General features: G+C 39.4%; 1 protein-coding gene across 1 annotated transcript in view; it reads left to right on the top strand.

Annotated features, from left to right (window-relative positions):
* Nucleotides 1–431: 431 nt before the first annotated feature.
* The window catches only part of CENPF (centromere protein F), an 83,308-nt gene continuing 61,830 nt past the window's right edge, over nucleotides 432–21,909 (top strand). Inside the window, exons 1-5 of the mRNA XM_053607517.1 lie at nucleotides 432–534; nucleotides 3,855–4,057; nucleotides 4,924–5,120; nucleotides 19,561–19,682; nucleotides 20,090–20,181. Coding sequence (XP_053463492.1) covers nucleotides 3,896–4,057; nucleotides 4,924–5,120; nucleotides 19,561–19,682; nucleotides 20,090–20,181 — 573 coding nt within the window. The 5' untranslated portion in view covers nucleotides 432–534; nucleotides 3,855–3,895. The remainder of the gene's footprint in view (nucleotides 535–3,854; nucleotides 4,058–4,923; nucleotides 5,121–19,560; nucleotides 19,683–20,089; nucleotides 20,182–21,909) is intronic.

Raw genomic sequence — 21,909 nt, 5'->3', positions numbered from 1 at the left:
AGTTACGGATGACAACGGATGAAGAATGCATGACGAGCACAGCATTTAGAATCTTCGTCCTAAATCATGTACTTAATAAGTAAGTAGATTTGTGTGTGCAGTTAAGTGCGCAGCCTGCAGCGCCCTGCCCCTCGCGGTGGGCGATGAACCACAGCCGCAGTCAGCGGGCCAGTTGCCCGGGCTTTTGGGAAAACAGCGCTCCAAACCCTGTCTCTCTCCAGCGACAGCCCCCGGGCCCGCTTCCTAGCAACAGAAAAGTCCAGAAACCCAGGCGCTGGCACCTTCATAGGCGGCTTGTTTTAAAATCTTTCCAAAAGGGCCAATCAAGGGCGGCAGTCGAGTGAGGGACGCGGATTGGCCCTCAGCCGCTCGCAGGCACCAATAGGCGCAGACGTGAGTTGAGTCGCGCTCGGAGGCGGGCGAAAGGGTCCCGGGCGGCGGCCGCGGGCCGTTTGGATTGGAATCTGAGGTGGCGTGCGAGCCGGACTCTCTCAGAGGCTTTTCCCCCTTGTCTGGCGGCGGCGAGGGAGCGAGGTGAGCGTCCTGCCGGGGGCGCGGCTGTGGCGGCGGTTGGCGGAGAGCCGCTGGCTTTCTGCCCGCGGGTGCGGGGCGGGAAGCCTCTCGGCCGTCGCTCCGGGACGCTGTCGGTGCCGGGGACCTCCGCTCCCGACTGGAGACCCTGCCCGGGCGTGAGGTTGGTCGGCACCGGAGACCCTGCCCGGTCACAGACTCGCGTTTGGGGATCTCTTTACTCCGCCGCAAGGCGAAAGAATCGGAGGTGACCGGGTTTCTCCCCGGACCTTGCGAGTCGGGGGTCTAGCCGGCCCTCTTTGACATGCGGACCCTGGGCTTTTGTTTGAGGAAATGCAAGCTTGGCTTTTGAACTCGGCGACAGAGTGGCGTCTCCGCTGTTGGTCTGAAGCGCATTTCGCTCTCTCCTGGGTTCTTTTCCCGTCCCCGTTTCTTTGGTGGGCCGGTGTGCGCCCTGCCTTTGAGGAGCGCGGTCTGAGGAGGAGGCGGGGGTATCATTCTCAGCGCAGTCGTGGCACAGCAGGCGGGGACTGGGGATTTTGGGTGGAGGAGGGATTCAGTCTAAACAGGTTGGACACCAGCCTGAGCCTGAGCGAGACCCGGTCTCTAAAATAGCCGGGCGCTGTGGCGGGGGCCTGTACGCCCAGCGACTTGGGAGGCTGAGGCGGGAGGATCGCTTGAGCCCAGGAGTTGGAGGTTGCTGTGATCTGTGACGCCACGGCAGTCTGCTGAGGGCGGCAAAGTGAGCTCTGTCTCAAAAAAAAAGGAAAGCGTGCAAATGGGGGACAGTAGTGCAAGTGAGGGATCGTGCAGGAGCTGCCGTGGCGGACTTTAAGGGGTTGGATGGTTCACATATGAAGAGTGTACTCCACATATTTTAGATAGGAAGATAGAACATTTTCTGAAAAGGACACCAGTTTTGCAAATCCATCTTGCAGGAGCTTTTGCATCCAGGGCTTTTCTTCACATCACCTCACCCCATTCCCTGTCCCTTAAGTCTTTCTTTTGAGGCTTACCTCCTTTGTTCTTTTGCCCCAGTGGCCCAGTAGGATGGCTGATCGCTGATCCCTTAATGTGTCATAATCTTTAATCACAATTAGCTTGAGTCTGGTTAATTGCTTTAAATCTAGCTATCTTAGACTTTGAAATGGAAAAGCTTTCAACTTGCTGTTCCTTCTGTTTATTTCCTTTATTTTATCCTCTTTCTAAATTGGTGTTTTAAATATTTTGTTGGCTATGGCACCTTGATGAAATGATTTTGATGGCTGCCTGAATTGTTAGGAAAGTTACAGCTGTTAGTATAGATTATGGTAGTCCGACTCCTGAACAAACAAGCTAGATGGGAATGGAGGGTATGATCCATTGGGACAGGATAGGTTGTCCTTTGTTTTTGAGAGGTATGAAACTTCTTTTAGTAGTTTGGGGGGCAAATGGGAATTGAGTTTAAGATGTGCTGTTCCAAGAACTGAGATCTATAAAAAGAAAATTAAACTGGCAGTGAAAACAGCTTGCTAAGGTTCTGATATTTAACCTATATATTGTCCAAGATCTTTGCTTCTCTCCCTTAATTAAAAAATCTTTTAGTATCATAGTTACTTGGGAGACTGAGGCAGAAGGATCACTTGAACCTAGGAATTTGAGATTGTAGTGAGCTATGATAATATATCATTGTATTGTAGCTTGGGCAATAGAGCTAGACCTGTATCAAAAAAATCTCCACCAAACTGGGGCCTGGTGGCTCATGCCTGAAATCCTACCACTTAGGGAGGCTGAGTTGGGTAGATTGCTTGAGCTCAGGAGTTTGAGACCACCTGATCTCAAGCAAGTCTGTTTAGTAAAGATCCAGTCTCTCCTAAAAAATAGAAAAACTAGCCAGGTTTTGTGGCTTGGAGCCTGTAGTCCCAACTACTTGGGAAGTTGGGGCGAGAGGATGGCTTGAGCCCAAGAATAGGTTACTGTGAGCTATGACGCTATGGCACTCTATCCAGGGTGATAGAATAAGACTCTATCTATAAAACAAACAAAGAAAAAAACCTATCAAAACAGCCCAACAACTTTTTATTCTTAGAATTTTCATGAGCTGTTTATGAGTTGTTTTGATAAATATTTCATGGATAAAGTTGATTGAAACATAGCACTAAAATGGTTGTAAACTTCATTTAGTAAGAAATTCTTACCTTCTTCCCAAAATAATTGGAACATGAATGATTTTTCTTTCATTTACATTTTGAGGGCTAAAATAATGATTGCCATACTTTTCTCCCAGCTGATATATATTTCTTATGATGTGACTGAGAAGGAGGTAGGTCATTTTGCTCTTTGTAAGCTGACATACGTAAATGAAAGTGTTTTCAGAAACTTATACGTGTGTGATAACTAGCTTATACGTGTGTAATAACTAATACGTATAGAAAGCTTACCAGGAGAATCTGTACTAAGGTCTTAAGAAGTTGTTGTCAGGGTGGTGATGGAGTAGGGCGCCTACCCCATATATTGGAAGCAGCAGGTTCAAACCCTACCCTGGCCAAAAACTGGAAAAAAAAAAAAAAGTTGTCATCCTTATTGTCCTCATTTTACAAATGAGGAAACCAAGACACCCAACAGTTAAATAAAATAATTTGTTGAAAGTCACATATCTTGTAAGTGGCTGAGATGGGTTTGAATCTCTTTTGAATTACTAAGGCTGAACTGTGTACTTCTTTCTTGGTCGAGGTCTGTCTGGTGCATGACTTTACCACCTTATGGAATAATTCTAGTACTAATAATGGCATTCACTCTTCATTCATGCATTAATTCAACAAATGATAATTGCTTAGAAGGAGAGAGGATATCGGTACTGTGAGAAGCTGTGTCAGAGAGCTATGGACCAGCTGGGGATCTTAGAAAAGATTTTCTAGAGGAAGATGGGCCAAGTATGGGTGGTGATTAGGGCTGTGAAGAGGGAGAGAAGAAAAATTTGCAAAATAACGTGTCATACATTTTGTTTATAGACCCTATTTCATCTGGAACCCTTATAGTAAAATATTCATGTTTTATATAATGAATACACACAGTGAGCAGTAGAAAGCAGGTAGCTGTGTAAGAAATCAAAACTGAGAAATAAGAAAAACAGAAAGCAAGGGGAAAGCAAACACCATATCATATACTTCATAATCAATTATTTGGTAGTTGCTTTTCAGAGGATGAAAAATATAGATATTGGTTATCTTTTGTAATGTGATATTTTGAAGCTTGGTTCTTAGAGGTGGTTAGGTAGACTCATTAGTCTCTGAAATTGTTTACTTTTACTGTAGTAAGACCAACAGTCTGGTTATTCTCTTCAGTTTATTTACAAATGCTGGTATAATAAAGAAGAGAGAACAAGATGAGCTGGGCTTTGGAAGAATGGAAAGAAGGCCTGCCTACAAGAGCTCTTCAGAAAATTCAAGAGCTTGAAGGACAGCTGGACAAACTGAAGAAGGAAAAGCAGCAAAGACAGTTTCAGCTGGATACTCTGGAGGCTGCACTGCAGAAGCAAAAACAGAAGGTACCCCTAAACCTCTGGTATTTCTAACTATTCACTCATCACTGAACTGCTGGTATTTAAAACAGTTCACTTATTCTTCAATTAATTCTATTACCTTCTGTAAATGTAGAGAAAAGTGGTTTTGCTGTCTTCAAGTGATAATCCTCTGCCCCTTGTTTGAGTCATTTTTATTTTAATTGCCTGTAATTTTCTCCATCCTTTGTCCTCACTTGTGCTTACCTGCTAATGTTGAGGGCTTCTAAGTTCCATTTAAACTTTTTTGGGACTAAGAATTAGGAAATGCTTTTACATTGAACAGTAACAAGGTCAAAAGTCCTTGAATCTGGGGATAGCGTTAGAGGTTTGGCTTTCTGAGAGAGGACATTTTATCTTTGTTGTCCTGAACCTCTTCAGGACTAATAAACAACAACTTAAATAGTACTTCCTCGTTACCTCTGCATCAGCCAACCATGTAATGATATACTCACTACTTCTAAAATATTTTTTGCTTTTGGCAGAATTTCTGTTTCTTTTCATAGCTAACTTTACTAGCCAAACTTGAAAATAAATTGCTAAGGGATATTTATAGATTTGTTTTTGATATTTTAATTCTTGAAAGGATATTAAAGCCTTCCTTTCTAGGATAAGTATTTGTAGCATTGACTCATGATGTAATGCATAACTTTGAGGAACTAGTTCCTATCTATAGTCTATCTATAGTCTTCAAAATGTGGTCATTTAAAATTTCTGTGTTTATAAAGCACAGATTTCTAGCTTATTATAACCATATCTCAGAAAATTAGTCCGTATTGGATTTAGGTCTGCAAGTAATGGTTGGTAAATTTCTGAAATAAGGGGTCTGTTTCCTTCTCAACAATTCTCATTAGGTTGAAAATGAAAAAACTGAGGGGACAAACCTGAAAAGGGAGAATCAAAGATTGATGGAAATATGTGAAAATCTGGACAAAACTAAGCAGAAGATTTCTCATGAACTTCAAGTCAAGGAGTCACAGGTGAACTTTCAGGAAGGACAACTGAATTCAGCCAAAAAACAAATAGAAAAACTGGAGCAGGAAATTAAAAGGTAATTTTTCTAGTGGTAATTATATGGATGTTGTTTGTGTGTTTTCATCAGATGCATTTATTGTTTCTTTTAACAATGCAATTATTATATCATAAATTGTATATATTTTTTTCCTGGTGGCGAAAGCAATGATTCAATTCTATCATTGCTTGGCTCAGGACTACATAAGTGCATCAAATGGTTGCTTGCTTATTCATTTATTTACTCAATATGTTTAGTAAGCTGTTCTGTGTGCCAGACACTGTGTTCGTTACTGGGTGATAAATTAATAAATGGTACTAAAACTATTGACAGTGGTTACTGAAAATATGGAAGGAAGTTGAAACATACTGATAGTCATATTTTCTCTGGGTGGACAAGCTGTTGTAGAGAATGAGAGGTAGAACTGGAGAAATATAGACTGATCAAGGAATACTGAGGGCACAGTTGTAACTGGAGACAAAGAATTTACAGTAGGACCGATGTGTAGGGTTGTATGATTTTTATTTTAGAATTTTTTTCCTTTAACATTTGGGATGTAGAATGCTGATAAAAGTGAACAGGTGGGTTGATTTAGGTTGTTTTTGGCCAGGATAAGGGGCAGGATACTGTAGAATAATTGAGGATACTGAGAAGACAGTGGCTGAAGGAAGGTGCCAAGAGGCTGAGGCAGGAGGATCACTTGAGGCTAAGAGTTCTAGACCTGTCTGGGCAACACAGCAAGACCCTGTCTCTCTATATAAAAAAAAAAATGGCCAGGTATTGTACAGGGTTATAGTCTCAGCTCCTTAGGAGGCTGAGATGAGAGGAGTGCTTGAGGCCAGAAGTGGAAGATAGATTGAGATATGATCCAGCCACTGTACTGCAGCCTGGGTGACAGAATAAGACCCTGTCTTGCAGGGGAAAAAAAAGAAATAAAAAGCAGTTCCCACACAGATCCCTGTCTGAGATCCCCATCTTACACTTTAACCATTATGAAAATCAGCCTATTTCTTTGCCATATTTAAACAATAAAGAAGTTGTTTATTACTACTACTGTCTATTAAACAAATAACCCAGACAGAGGTGTTAATCAAAATAAATTTAATGGGGTCTAAACATTGCTAGCTTATAAATGATATCTCCTGTTCTAACCATGGGATTTTGTTAAAGTAACCAGGAGTGATAGCTAAAAGGACTTCAGCAAATTGCCCTGTTGTTGAATCCACAAATGTTACACCCCAAAATTATAAAAGACCTTTTTATTTTGAAATGACTTTAGATTTGTAGAAAAGTTGGCAGACATGCTATCAAGAGTTCTTATATGTCTTTTGTTCAGATTCTTCAGTTGTTAATATCTTATGTACAAAAGACCAAACCAGGACTGTTCAGATTCCATGTCACCTTCCTTCAATCACCTGCCACCAAACCAAATCAGTACTGTTACTAAATTATAGACTTTATTAGAAATTTACTGGTTTTTCCAGTAATGTCTTTTTTCTGTTCCAGAATCTGAGGGAAGATTCCACGTTGCATTTGGTTGATGTTTTCTTCTAAGCTATCTTTTGTGACCTTAACCTTTTAGAAGAATACTGGTCAGTTAATTTGTAGAATTGCCCCAACCTTGGTTTTGGCTGATGTTTTTCCTCTGATTAGATCAGTGTTTCTCACACTTACACCATTGACATTTTGGGCTGTATTATTTTTTGTTACTGAAAGCTTGATTTCTGTATTGTAGAGTACTTAACAGCTTTCCTGGTTTGTAACAGGATGCCAGTAGTATCCACCTTACCCCAAAGTTGATGACAATCAAAAATGTCTTCAGACATTGTCAAGTGTCTATTGGGAGGGAAAAATTGTCTCTGGTTGAGCTCTCTGGGTCATATTGGAGTTACTAAGTTTTGGCAAGAATACTGCCAAAGAAATGTTGTTCTTAGTGCATTGTCTCAGCGGGTACATGATTTAATATGACGTATAACCTTAATCACTTAGTTTACGTTGCTCTACTATAAGTTGTTTCCTCTACTGTGAAGGTCTTAAGTTTCTCCGCTATAAATGCCTATTTTTCCTTTTGTAATTAATACAGCTTTTTTCCTCTCTTTTTTTTTTTTTTGTTTTTTGAGACAGAGTCTCACTTTGTCATCATCCTCGGTAGAGTACTATGGCGTCATAGCTCACAGCAACCTCATACTCTTGTGCTCAAGCAGTTCTCTTGCCTCAGCCTCCCAAGTAGCTGGGACTATAGTCACTTGCCACAATGCCTGGCTAGTTTTTAGAGACAGGGTCTCATTCTTGCTCAGGCCGGTTTTAAACTTGTGAGCTCAGGCATTCTACCTGGCTCAGCCTCTTGGAGTGCAGGGAGTACAGGCGTGAGCCACTGTGCACTGCCAAGCCATTTTGAAATTACTCCTATTTGTCTTTCTATGAACATGATAATTTATATGCCTAGAAATCTTTTTCTCATTTTGTTTGCATGTAGGAATGCAGCTATCTATAAGTAGTATATTACAATAAATAAACTTATATCTTGTTGAGTTTTTTATGTTGATGTTTATTATCTGCCATCCCAAGTTCCAGAACAGGGACCTTGTCTTTCTTGTTTATCATTGTATCTATAGTACCGAGTAATTGTAGGCCCTTAGATTATAGTTTTGGAAACCAGGTGCTAGGAAAGTAGGAAGCTCATCGAGTGTGCTGGAATAATTATTTCTTTGGAAAGCACCTTTTAGGTGCAGGTTTTAGAAATACTGGTTCTAATAATTTAGGCAGAAATGTTTGTATTTTTGTAACATTTCAGGAAAGATAATTTTGTATATATGTCTGTATTTCACTGAAGAGTGCCATGTGATAACAAAACCTGCAGATATAGAGTACCTAGGACTGTACAAGACACATAGCGACAGTTAAATGTTAGCTTTCTTATTCTATTGTTATCAATTATTATTAGTTGTATTTGTCATCATCATAGGGCTAAGATACCCTCCATAGTACATTATGTTTGAAAATGTTCTTGCCGAGATGGTGCCACACGCTGGTAGTCATGGCTATTTGGGGAGATAAGGCTGGAGGATCGCTTGAGCCCAGGAGTTTCTTGCTGCAGTGAGAAGATCATGCCACTGCGCTCCAGCCTGGGTGGCAGAGCAAGGCCCCATCTCTTAAAAAAATTTAATAATACAATAATATTAATTATGTATATATTCTCATCTGTGATATGTATAATACACATTTATAAAAGTTTGTAAACTCTAGACTACAAAAATGACTGAATATGGTTTTAAAATTCTCACCAGTAACTTTCAAATGCAGTGTATATAGAAAGTTGTGTTCTCCATTAATGGTCACTGATTAGGTTTCAGAAAGGTCTCAACAAGGTAGGTTGAACCATTTGGAATGTTTCCAAATTGCCGATTTGGGAAATTTCTCTCTTTCTCTCTCTTTTTTTTTTTTTTGCAGTTTTGGCCAGGGCCGGGCTTGAACCCACGACCCCTGGTATATGGGGGCTGGCGCCCTACTCCTTGAGCCACAGGCACCACCTGGAAATCTCATAGTTCAACCTAGAAGACAGCTTTTAGCTTTTAATGCTTTTTGTTTTTGATGGTGGTGTTTTGTGTTTTTCTTCCTTGGGGGAGAAACAAAAGCAGGGTATATTTTAATGTTTAAAATCAGTATTTTTTTTTTTTTTTTTAAGAAAGGAAAGGGAAAAGGGATAAGATGTGAATTTAAGAGGGAAAGGAAACACAGTTTTGCAATGTTTTTTAAAATTCACATCATTAGAATCACCAGTCTTATTACACCTCTGGCAGTCTGTAGACATGCACTTTCTTTTCTTGTTTTTTTTTTTTTTTTTTTTTAGTTGTTAAATCATAGCTGTGTACATTTGTGTAATCAAGGGGTACAATGTGCTGGTTCCATATACATTCCAAAATATTATCATCAAACTGTTCAACGTAGCCTTCATGGCATTTTCTTAGTTATTGTATGTAGACATTTGTATTCTGCCTTTAGTAAGTTTCGCCTGTACCCATTCTAAGATGCACCGCAGGTATGGCCCCACTCATTACCCTCTCTCCACCCTAACTTTCCCCCTCCCTTCCCCTTCCTTGGCCCTTTCCCCATAGTCTTGTGCTGTAGTTGGGTTATAGCCTTCATGTGAAAGCTATAATTTAGCTTCATAGTAGGGCTGAGTACATTGGATACTTTTTCTTCCATTCCTGAGATACTTTGCTAAGAATATATTCCGGCTCTATCCACGTAAACATGAAAGAGGTAAAGTCTCCATCTTTCTTTAAGGATGCATAATATTCCATGGTATACATGTACCACAATTTGTTGGTTCATTCGTGGGTCCGTGGGCACTTGGGCTTCTTCCATGACTTAGCAATTGTGAATTGGGATGCAATAAACATTCTGGTACAGATGTCTTCGTTATATTGTGATTTTTGGTCTTCTGGGTATAAACCTAGTAAAGGAATGAATAGGATCGAATGGCAGGTCTATTTTTAGGTCCCTAAGTATTCTCCAAACATCCTTCCAGAAGGAACGTATTAGTGTGCATTCCCACCAGCTGTGTAGAAGTGTGCCCTTTGCTCCACATCCACACCAACATCTCTGGTTTTGGGATTTTGTTATGTGGGCTACTCTTACTGGGGTTAGGTGATATCTCAAAGTAGTTTTGATTTGCATTTCTCTGATGATTAAGGATGATGAGCTTTTTTTCATGTGTTTGTAGATCATGCGTCTGTCTTCCTTAGAGAAGTTTCTCTTCAAGTCCCTTGCCCACCCTGAGACGGGATCATGTGTTCTTTTCTTTCTAATACCTTTGAGTTCTCTGTGGATTCTGGTTATTAAACCTTTATCGGAGATATAACCTGCAAATATTTTCTCCCATTTTGAGGTCTGTCTGTTTGCTTTATTTACTATGTTCTTGGCTATGCAGAAGCTTTTTAGTTTGATCAGGTCCCAGTAATGTATTTTTGATACTGCTTTAATTGCCTGGGGAGTCCTCCTCATAAAATATTCACCTAGGCCGATTTCTTCAAGTATTTTTATAGTTTCATGTCTTAAGTTTAAATCTTTAATCCAGTGAGAGTCTATCTTAGTTAATGGTGAAAGGCGTGGGTCCAGTTTCAGTCTTTTACAGATCGCCATCCAGTTCACCCAGCACCATTTGTTAAATGGGGAATCTTTACCCCACTGAATGTTTTTAATTGACTTGTCAAAGATCAAATAACGGTAAGTAGCTAGATCCATCTCTTGGTTCTCTATTCTGTTCCAGACATCTACTTCTCTGCTTTTGTGCCAGTACCATGCTGTTTTGATCACTATGGATTTATAGTACAGTCTCAGGTTTGCTAGCGTGATTCCTCCTGCTTTGTTTTTATTGCTGAGTAATGTTTTGGCTATTCGAGGTTTTTTCTGATTCCATATAAAACGAAGTATTATTTTTTCAAGATCTTTAAAATATGACAATGGTGCTTTGATAGGAATTACATTAAGATTATATATTGCTCTGGGTAGTATAGACATTTTAAGAATGTTGATTCTTCCCAGCATGAGCATAGTATGTTTTTCCATTTTTTTTAATCTTCAGCTATTTCTTTTATTAAAGTTTCATAGTTCTCTTTGTAGAGATCTTTCATGTCCTTTGTTAGGTATACTCCCAAATATGTCATCTTCTTTGGCAGTACTGTGAAAGGAATAGAGTCCTTTACTGTTTTTTTTTGGCTTGGTTATTGCTGGTATATTTAGGCTACAGATTTATGGGTGTTGATTTTGTAGCCTGAGACATTGCTGTATTCCTTGATCACTTCTAAAAGTTTCATAGTAGAGTCCCTAATGTTTTCCAGATACACGATCATATCGTCTGCAAAGAGTGAAAGTTTGATCTCTTCTGACCCTATGTGCATACCCTTGATCGCCTTTTCTTCCCTAATTGCAGTGGCTAAAACTTCCATTACAATGTTAAAGAGCAATGGAGACAATGGGCAACCTTGCCTGGTTCCTGATCTAAGTGGAAATGATGTCAATTTAACTCCATTCAGTGTGATATTGGCTGTGGGTTTGCTGTAGATGGCCTCTATTAGTTTAAGAAATGTCCCTTCTATACCAATTTTAAGTGTTCTGATTATGAAGGGATGCTGGATATTATCATAAGCTTTTTCTGCATCAATTGAAAGAATCATATGGTTCTTATTTTTTAGTTTGCTTATGTGCTGAATGGCATTTATAGATTTACGTATATTGAACCAGCCTTGAGACCCTGGGATAAATCCCACTTGGTCGTGGTATATAATTTTTTTGATGTGTTGTTGGATTCTGTTTGTTAGGATCTTATTGAGTATTTTAGCATCAATATTCATTAGTGATACTGGTCTATAATTTTCTTTTCTTGTTGGGTCTTTCCTTGCTTTGGGGATCAAGGTGATGTTTGCTTTGTAGACTGTGTTGGGTAGTATTCCTTCTTTTTCTGTATTTTGGAAGAGGTTTAGTAATATAGGTACTAGTTCTGCTTTAAAGGTTTGGTAGAATTCTGATGTAAAGTCATCTGGTCCTGGGCTTTTCTTTTTAGGGAGATTTAGTATAGTTGATGGTATTTCAGAACTTGATATAGGCCTGTTCAACATTTCTATTTCGTCTGGCTAAGTCTTGGTAGGTGGCATACTTCCAGATATTGGTCAATTTCTTTCAGATATTCATATTTCTGAGAGTAGAGTTTCTTGTGTATTTGTTAAGGATTTTTTTAATTTCTGAGAGGTCTGTTGTTATTTTATCGTTACCATTTGTGATTGATGAAATTAGGGATTTTACTCTTTTTTTCCTGGTTAGGTTGGCCAAAGGTTTATCTATTTTATTGATCTTTTGAAAAACCAACTTTTGGATGTATTGATCTGTTGTATAATTCTTTTGTTTTCAGTTGCATTTAATTCTGCTCTGATTTTGGTTGTTTCTTTTCTTCTGGGTTTGGGTTTGGAATGTTCTTCGTTCTCCAGTTGCTTGAGATGTCCCAATAAGTTATTAACTTCCTCTCTTTCCATTTTCTTGAGGAAGGCCTGCAGTACCATAAATTTCCCTCTTAGGATTGCCTTTGCAGTATCCCAGAGGTTCTGCTAATTCGTGTCTTGATTGTTGTTTTGTTCCAAAAATATGGTGATTTCCTTCTTAATCTCGTCTATAACCCATCTATCCTTCAGCATAAGGTTGTTTAGCTTCCATGTTTTTGTATGGGTATGCAGGTTCCTGTTGTTATTGAGTTCAACTTTTATTCCATGATGGTCTGAGAAGATGCAAGGAATAATTTCTATTTTTTAAAATTTTCTGAGGTTAGATTTGTGGCCCAGGATGTGGTCGATTTTGGAGTATGTTCTGTGGGCTGATGAGAAGAATGTGTATTCAGTTTTGTTGGTATGAAATGTTTTGTAGATGTCTGTTGAGTCCAGATGTTGAATTGTTAAGTTTAAATCTAAAATTAATTTGCTGAGCTTCTTTTTGGAGGATCTACCCTATTTCCCCGAAAATAAGACATTCTCCGAAAGTAAGACCTACTTACAGGAAAGATAAGACGCCCCCTGAAAATAAGACCTAGCGCATCTTTGGGAGCACACCTTAAAATAAGACACTGTCTTATTTTCGGGGAAACAGGGTATTCCAGCACTGCTAAAGGGGTGTTGAAATCTCCATCTACTATGGAACTGGAGGAAATCAAGTTGCTCATGTCTGTTAGAGTTTCTCTTATAAATTGAGGTGTGTTCTGGTTGGGTGCATAAATATTAATAATTGAAATCTCATCATACTGAGTATTACCTTTAACAAATATGAAGTGTCCATCCTTATCCTTCCTTATTTCAGTTGGTTTAAAGCCTATTGCGTGTGCGAATAGGATCGCAATGCCTGCTTTTTTCTGCTTTCCATTTGCCTGGAGTATAGATGACCATCCCTTCACCTTGAGTCTATATTTGTCTTTTAATGTAAGATGCGATTCTTGGATGCAGCAGATATCTGGCTTGAGTTTTTGTATCCAGTCAGCCAACCTTTGCCTCTTTCGAGGACAATTTAAACCATTCACGTTAATTGAGAGTATTGATAAGCCTTTCGAGAGTGCAGTGGACATTTTTAATCCTTTTGCGACTGTGGAAGTTGGAATTTGATCAAAATTTTCTGGGTGGGTTTACTTTTGTGGTGGAGGGTTGCGCTCATCTTTATGAAGGATAGGTCTGAGGATATCCTGGAGAGGTGGTTTAGTTATGGCAAATTTCTTCAACATGTGAATGTCATTGAACTACTTAGTTTCTCCATCATAAATGAAGCTCAGTTTAGCTGGGTACAGGAGCCTAGGTTGAAAGTTATTTTGTTTTAGGAGATTAAAAGTCGATGACCATGCTCTTCTAGCTTGAAAGGTTTCAGCAGAGAGATCTGCAGTTATTCTAATATTCTTGCCCTTGTAGTTGATAGTTTTCTTTCATCTGGCTGCTTTCAGAATTTTCTCCTTCAAATTAACTTTAGTGAAATTGATTGTGATGTGTCTGGGGGATGTCTTATTTGGGTTGAGTCGTGCTGGAGTTCTGAAACTGACTGCTATCTGAATTTCAGAATTTCTTGGCATGTCTGGAAAGTTCTTCATAATCTCATGGAGAAGAGACTCTGTGCCTTCTGAAGCCACTTTGTCACTTTTGGGGATCCCTATAAAACCAATATTGGTTTTCTTTGAATTATCCCAGAGCTCTCTGAGAGAGTGATCTGTTTTTGCCCTCCATTTTTCTCCCTCTTTGAGAGTTCGGGAGCGTTCGAAAGCTTTATCTTCAGTGTCAGAAATCCTTACTTCTGCTTGCTCCATTCTGTTACTGAGGGATTCTGCTGTGTTTTTCAGATCTTTGAGGGCTGCAACTTATTGTCTCAGTGTGTCAAAATCTTTGGTCATTTCGTCTTTGAATTCGTTGAATTCTTGAGATATCTTTTGTGTTACTGCTTGGAATTCTAATTCGATCTTATTTGCTATCCAGATTCTGAATTTGATGTCTGACATCTCAGCTATTTGTGCGTGGGATCTTGTGCTGTGTCTGCCCCATTGATCCTTGGGGGAGTTGATCTACTCTGATTATTCATATTGCCAGAGTTTTTCTATTGATTTCGCCTCATGATTATTTTTCACCATTGCCTCTGGCGGTCCTCAGAGTTGGGGAGGTGACTCTCTAAGATTAGACCCTAGTGGGATCACTCTATTGTTGCTGGATCTTTGTAGGGAGTGACCCTGTGTGGTTCGTCTGGGGCTACCCCAGCCAAGGAGTTCTGGTTGTGGATGCAGCTCCGGAGTGTGACACACCTGGATCCAGCAACAGGGCGGGGGTTCGTGCACACGATTCTGGGAGTGCCTGGTGCCCAGTGACTTTGGCACAGAAAGCCCAAGGCTCCAGCAGTCTTTGGCCAGGGGAAGGGCTCTGCACAGAGGCAGGGAGGGCTCCGCGGCTACCAGAGTCCCTGGCCAGATGAGCGGGCGGTGTGGAGGCAGGGAGGGTACAGGAGGGAGGACGCAGGATTGTGCGACTCCTGCAGTGCCTGAGCAGTTCCTGGTTAGGGGTCGTGGCGCGGCTCTTACAGAGGTCTGGGCCGGAGCCAATCAAGGTCGCTGCACAGCGGGAGCCCAGACATACACTTTCTACATCACTAGTCACTGGTTCCATGGGGTTATTGAGTACTTAAAATGTGGCTGGTACTAACTGAGATGAACTGTAAGTACATTAACAGATTGTAAAGATTTAATACAAAAGAAATTATTTCATTAATCATTTTTTATTATAAATTGTAATAATAATATCTTGCATGTAGTTAAATAAAATATTAAAGTTGATTTTGCTGTTTCTTTTTGGTGTTTTTAATATTTGCAGAACATTTTTTTCTCCCTTTTTTTTGAGACAGAGTTTAACTCTGTCGTCTAGGCTAGAGTGCCATGGTGCAATTGTAGCTCACAGCAACCTTAAACACTGGGGTTCAAGTGATCCCCTTGCCTTGCCTCTGAGTAGCTGGGACTACAGGCGTGAGCCACCATGTCTGGCTGTTTTTTCTTTGCTATTTTTAGTAGAGATGGGGTCTTGTCTTTGCTTGGGCTGGTCTTGAATTCCTAAGCACAAGGAATCTACCTGCATGGGCCTCCCAGAATGTTAGGATTATAGGTATGAGCCACCACGCTTGGCTAGGACATTTCTTTTTTTTTTTATTGTTGGGGATTCATTGAGGGTACAATAAGCCAGGTTACACTGATTGCAATTGTTAGGTAAAGTCCCTCTTTCAATCATGTCTTGCCCCCAGAAAGTGTGACACACACCAAGGCCCCACCCCCCTCCCTCTATCCCTCTTTCTGCTTCCCCTCCCATAACCTTAATTTTCATTAATTGTCCTCATATAAAAATTGAGTACATAGGATTCATGCTTCTCCATTCTTGTGATGCTTTACTAAGAATAATGTCTTCTACTTCCATCCAGGTTAATAAAAAGGATGTAAAGTCTCCATTTTTTTTAATGGCTGAATAGTATTCCATGGTATTATATACCACAGCTTGTTAATCCATTCCTGGGTTGGTGGGCATTTAGGCTGTTTCCACATTTTGGCGATTGTAAATTGAGCTGCCATAAACAGTCTAGTACAAGTGTCCTTATGATAAAAGGATTTTTTTCCTTCTGGGTAGATGCCCAGTAATGGGATTGCAGGATCAAATGGGAGGTCTAGCTTGAGTGCTTTGAGGTTTCTCCATACTTCCTTCCAGAAAGGTTGTACTAGTTTGCCGTCCCACCAGCAGTGTAAAAGTGTTCCCTTCTCTCCACATCCACGCCAGCATCTGCAGTTTTGAGATTTTGTGATGTGGGCCATTCTCACTGGGGTTAGATGATGTCTCAGGGTTGTTTTGATTTGCATTTCTCTAATATATAGAGATGATGAACATTTTTTCATGTGTTTGTTAGCCATTCGTCTGTCATCTTTAGAGAAAGTTCTATTCATGTCTCTTGCCCATTGATCTATGGGATTGTTGGCTTTTTTTCATGTGGATTAATTTGAGTTCTCTATAGATCCTGGTTATCAAGCTTTTGTCTGATTGAAAATATGCAAATATCCTTTCCCATTGTGTGGGTTGTCTCTTTGCTTTGGTTATTGTCTCCTCAGCTGTACAGAAGCTTTTCAGTTTAATGAAGTCCCATTTGTTTATTTTTGTTGTTGTTGCAATTGCCATGGCAGTCTTCTTCATGAAGTCTTTCCCCAGGCCAATATCTTCCAGTGTTTTTCCTATGCTTTCTTGGAGGATTTTTATTGTTTCATGCCTTAAATTTAAGTCCTTTATCCATCTTGAATCAATTTTTGTGAGTGGGGAAAGGTGTGGGTCCAGTTTCAGTCTTTTACATGTAGACATCCAGTTCTCCCAACCCCATTTATTGAATTAGGGAGTCTTTCCTCCAAGGTATGTTCTTGTTTGGTTTATCAAAGATTAGGTGGTTATAAAATGTTAGTTTCATTTCTTGGTTTTCAATTCGATTCCAGCTGTCTATGTCTCTGTTTTTGTGCCAGTACCATGCTGTCTTGACCATTATGACTTTGTAGTACAGACTAAAATCTGGTATGCTGATGCCCCCAGCTTTATTTTTATTACTAAGAACTGCCTTAGCTATACGGGGTTTTTTCCGGTTCCATACAAAACGCAGAATCATTTTTTCCAAATCTTGAAAGTACGGTGTTGGTATTTTGATAGGAATGGCATTGAATAGGTAGATTGCTTTGGGAAGTATAGACATTTTAACAATGTTGATTCTTCCCATCCATGAGCATGGTATGTTCTTCCATTTGTTAATATCCTCTGCTATTTCCTTTCTGAGGATTTCATAGTTTTCTTCATAGAGGTCCTTCACCTCCTTCGTTAGGTATATTCCTAGGTATTTCATTTTCTTTGAAACTATGGTGAAGGGAGTTGTGTCCTTAATTAGCTTCTCATCTTGACTGTTATTGGTGTATACAAAGGCTACTGACTTGTGGACATTGATTTTGTATTCTGAAACATTACTGTATTTTTTGATGATTTCTAGGAGTCTTGTGGTTGAGTCTTTGGGGTTCTCTAAGTATAAGATCATGTCGTCAGCAAAGAGGGAGAGTTTGACCTCCTCTGCTCCCATTTGGATTCCCTTTATTTCCTTGTCTTGCCTAATTGTATTGGCTAGAACTTCCAGCACTCTGTTGAATAGTAAAAGTGACAGAGGACAACCTTGTCTGGTTCCAGTTCTAAGAGGAAAAGCTTTCAGTTTTACTCCATTCAGTAAAATATTAGCTGTGGGTTTGTCATAGATAGCTTCAGTCAGTTTTAGAAATGTGCCACCTATGCCTATACTCTTCAGTGTTCTAATTAGAAAAGGATGCTGGATTTTATCAAATGCTTTTTCTGCATCTATTGAGAGGATCCTGTGATCTTTATTTTTGCCTCTGTTAATGTGGTGGATAACGTTTATGGACTTGCGTATGTTAAACCAGCCTTGCATCCCTGGGATGAAGCCTACTTGATCATGATGAATGACTTTTTTGATGATAAGCTGTAATCTATTGGCTAGGATTTTGTTGAGAATTTTTCCATCTATATTCATGAGTGAGATTGGTCTGAAATTCTCCTTTTCGTTTGGGTCTTTTCCTGGTTTTGGTATCAGGGTGATGTTTGCTTCATAAAATGTGTTGGGGGAGATTCCTTCTTCCTCAATTTTTTGGAATAATTTCTGCAGTACAGGAATAAGCTCTTCCTTGAAGGTTTGATAGAATTCTCGAGTTGAGCCAACTGGAGCAGGGCATTTTTTGGTTGGAAGATTTTTTATTGTTTCTTTGATCTCAGTGCTTGAAATTGGTCTGTTCAGGAGCTCTATTTCTTCCTGGCTGGGTGTAGGGAGAGGGTGTGATTCCAAATATTTATCCAGTTCCTTCACATTGTCACATTTCTGGGCATAGAGTTTTCGGTTGTATTCAGAGATTATCTCTTGTATCTCTGGGATCAGTTGTTATTTCCCCTTTATCATTTCTGATTGAGGTTACTAGAGATTTTACTTTTCTATTCCTCATTAGTCTGGCCAATGGTTTATCTATTTTATTTATTTTTTCAAAAAACCAACTTCTTGTTTCATTAATTTTCTGAATGATTCTTTTGTTTTCAATTTCATTGATCTCTGATTTGATTTTGGATATTTATTTTCTTCTACTGATTTTAGGCTTAGATTGTTCTTCTTTTTCCAATTCCATAAGATCTCTTGTGAGATTGTTGATGTGCTCTCTTTCTGTTTTTTGAATGTAGGCATCTAAAGCAATGAATTTTCCTCTCAAAACTGCTTTTGCAGTATCCCACAGGTTTTGGGGCTAGGACATTTCTATATATTGCTGGTTCTTTGTGTAAGCTCAAGTGTGATGATTAGGTTTGTTATTATTGTTAGCTCACACATTGTCTCTTTCTTCCCAGATTGAATTTGGAGTTGGTTGGAACTAAGGGCACTGAGTTACTTTCTTCACTCCCTCTTTTGAATAATATGCCCATGACACAGAGACTAGTGCATACCCTCAGCCATTCTAATGGAGTATTTATCTTATATTAAGTTCAAATCCAAGATATTAGAGACTTGCAATAATTGAACCCTATTTTAATGTGTATTTGGTTGTGAAAGGTGTTTAGAACTTTCTTGAATGATATGTTGTTTATTATATATACATTATCTGTATATATGTATATGTAACTTATTTTCTCCATTTGAGTAATTGAACCCTATTTTAATGTGTGTTTGGTTGTGAAAGGTGTTTAGAACTTTCTTGAATGATATGTTATTTATCATATGTACATTACCTGTGTATATGTATATATAACTTATTTTATCCATTTTTTCTTAATTGTTTCCAGCCATATCTTTTCTAGATATATTGTATTAACTTAATCTTTTTTTAAATGTCGTATAATTCATGATCAGTATATCAAGTCTGTGTTTTTGTAATGACTAAATAAGGAATGTGATTAGCAATTATGAATTGCTAATGAATTAGCCATTAAATACTAATCCTTTGGTTTGTCCATTCTCATGATTTGAGCCCATGCTTCAGTGGCATTACTTTCCTTCCATTTCTGAAGTTCTAGGTTCTTCTGTATCTCTGGGCCTTTGAGTCAGCATATGTTTGCTTGGAATATATCTCTAACCCCTGAATTTTTTGCTGTTTTAGTAATAATTATAGATCTTCATTATAGCCTTAATAACATGGTAATTAGTAGCTTCTATTTCTGTTTCTCTAACTAGACTGAGTTTCTTTGAAGGCAGGGGATGCATTTATAACCTGGCACATAGCTCTTACTAAATGCTGCTGGATAAATGAAATGGTTAAGAGTTCTTAGAGGATGATTTCCTTTGTAAGTTTATTTTCTGGGAATGTATGGCGTTGGTATTCTGTAGCCTTTGTTCTAACTTATTTGTCTTCCTCTTGGGTCCTTTCTGACAGGTGTAAATCTGAACTTGAAAGAACCCAACAAGCTGCACAGTCCGCAGATGTCTCTCTGAATCCATGCAATACACCACAAAAAATTTTTACAACTTCGCTAACACCAAGTCATTGTTACAGCGGTAAAGATTTTTTTTTTCTTGGTATAAATAGCTCTTTTATTGAGATTTTTAATTCTCTGAAAGAAATGAATTAATTCAACTTTGAATTAAACTTTTAATTTGGGTGTTTGCTAAGTATCCATTTGCATATATGTTGAATTATGTTGAGCCGCTGGCCTAAGCGTTTAAGCTTTTCAGTTTATCCTTCTATGGTGTTTGAAAAGAAGTTCAGTTTTTAAATATTCAAAACACCTGTATTTCCTTGTATTTTTATATTTGAGCAACTTGATCAGTATTGTAATATATTTCCCTATCCAAAATGTTCTATTTGGTGTAATATTTTTAGCCTAGCCTTAATCCTTTTGATTTGTGAATTCCGTCATTAAATCAGTGATTTATATAAAACTGTATTGTATTGTTTGTTTTAGGCTCTAAGTATGAAGATCTAAAGGACAAGTATAATAAAGAAGTTGAAGAACGAAAAAGATTAGAGGCAGAGGTTAAAGCCTTGCAGGCAAAAGTAAGTTAACTATGAGGGCGGCGCCTGTGGCTCAGTGAGTAGGGCACCGGCCCCATATGCCGAGGGTGGCGGGTTCAAACCCAGCCCCGGCCAAACTGCAACAAAAAAATAGCCGGGTGTTGTGGCGGGCGCCTGTAGTCCCAGCTGCTCGGGAGGCTGAGGCAGGAGAATTGCGTAACACAGCAGAGTTAGAGGTTGCTGTGAGCCATGTGACGCCACGGTACCCTACCGGAGGGCGGTACAGTGAGACTCTGTCTCTACAAAAAAAAAAGTAAGTAAACTATGGACTTTATAATGCAGTATGCAGTTACAGAAGTACTTTGATGTAAGATACAATAGGTTAGAGAAAAATCTGTTTTACCTAGATTTATTTTTCTTATCCTGAGAAAAAGTTCCTGGTTCATTGTGGATGATTATTTTTTAGTTTTAATAATAGGTAGGAGTAAGTAAAGTGGGGTGGTTCATTTATCCTCAGTGTTCATGGAATTCTACAGAAACAATTGCCACGCAATTATTTCCCTTTTAAGATCTAATGATAAAGAGCATGTTTGAAGAGGGTGAGACCAGAGAATTCCTGAGGCTCACTGGCTGGCTCTGCACTGGAAGCAACTGCTTCTAATGCAGTCCTTCAGATGGAAAATGGTGATTACTACTGGGGATGTGGGCTTTGCGGGGGATCTTCTTCTTTTTTTTTTTTTTTAAGTGAAATGTTTATTTCAGAGGAGAATATTACCAACAACATAATTTCTTCAATTCTTTTAAATAAAGTGCTGCCTGGGCACCATGGCTCATGCCTATGATCCTGGCATTCTGGGAGCCTGAGGTAGGTGGATTGCTTAAGAGCAGCCTGAGGAAGAGGCCCTGTCTCTACTAAAAATAGAAAAACTAGCCAGCCTTGGTGGTGGGTGCCTGTAGTCCCAGCTATGCAGGAGCCTGAGGCAAGAGAATTGGTCAAGCCTAGGAGTTTGAGGTTGCTGTGAGCTATGACACCCTGGTGCTCTACCCAGGTTGGCAGAGTGAGACTCTGTCTCAAAAATAAATAAATAAATAAATAAATAAATAAACTGCTGATGTGGGTTTTAAACTCCATATTGATATGATAAATAAACAGAAAGGCAGAGGTGGAAAGATTTGTTTAATGTCAACAAACTGAACAAAAATGCAGGTTTCTACATCCCAAGTGTCTAGTTCAGGGAATTGTCCTGAAAATAGCTGTTATCTATTGAATTTTATGTCAACTGTTTCTGTTTATATGGTGTTATTTGCTAAAAAAACAAAAAAAACAAAAAAAAAAACCCCACTTTGGCACTTAATAGTGCCTTCCCACTGAACTAAGGCCAGGCATGGTGTCTCACACCTGTAATCCTAGCACTCTGGGAGACCAAAGCAGGTGGATTATCTGAGTTCACAGGTTTGAGACCAGCCTGACCCAGCTTGAGACCTCTTCTCTAAAAATGACCGGGCATTGTGGCGAGTGCCTGTAGTCCCAGCTACCTGGGAGGCTGAGGCAAGAGAATCACTTAAGCCCAAGAGTTTGAGGTTGCTGTGAGCTGTGATGCCATAAGCACTCTACAGAGGGTGACAAAGTGAGATTCTATCTCAAAAAGCAGAACAAAACAAAAACATAATTATTCGGCAAACAATTTAAGGCTGATGGGGCAGTGCCTATGGCTCAGTGAGTAGGCTCACCCATATACATAGGGTGGTGGGTTCCAACCCCACCATGGC

Source organism: Nycticebus coucang, chromosome 10 (genome assembly GCF_027406575.1).
Source record: "Nycticebus coucang isolate mNycCou1 chromosome 10, mNycCou1.pri, whole genome shotgun sequence".
Lineage (NCBI taxonomy): Eukaryota > Metazoa > Chordata > Mammalia > Primates > Lorisidae > Nycticebus > Nycticebus coucang.
The sequence above is the reverse complement of the archived record's forward strand: the minus strand, read 5'-3'. Positions and strand labels throughout refer to the sequence as shown.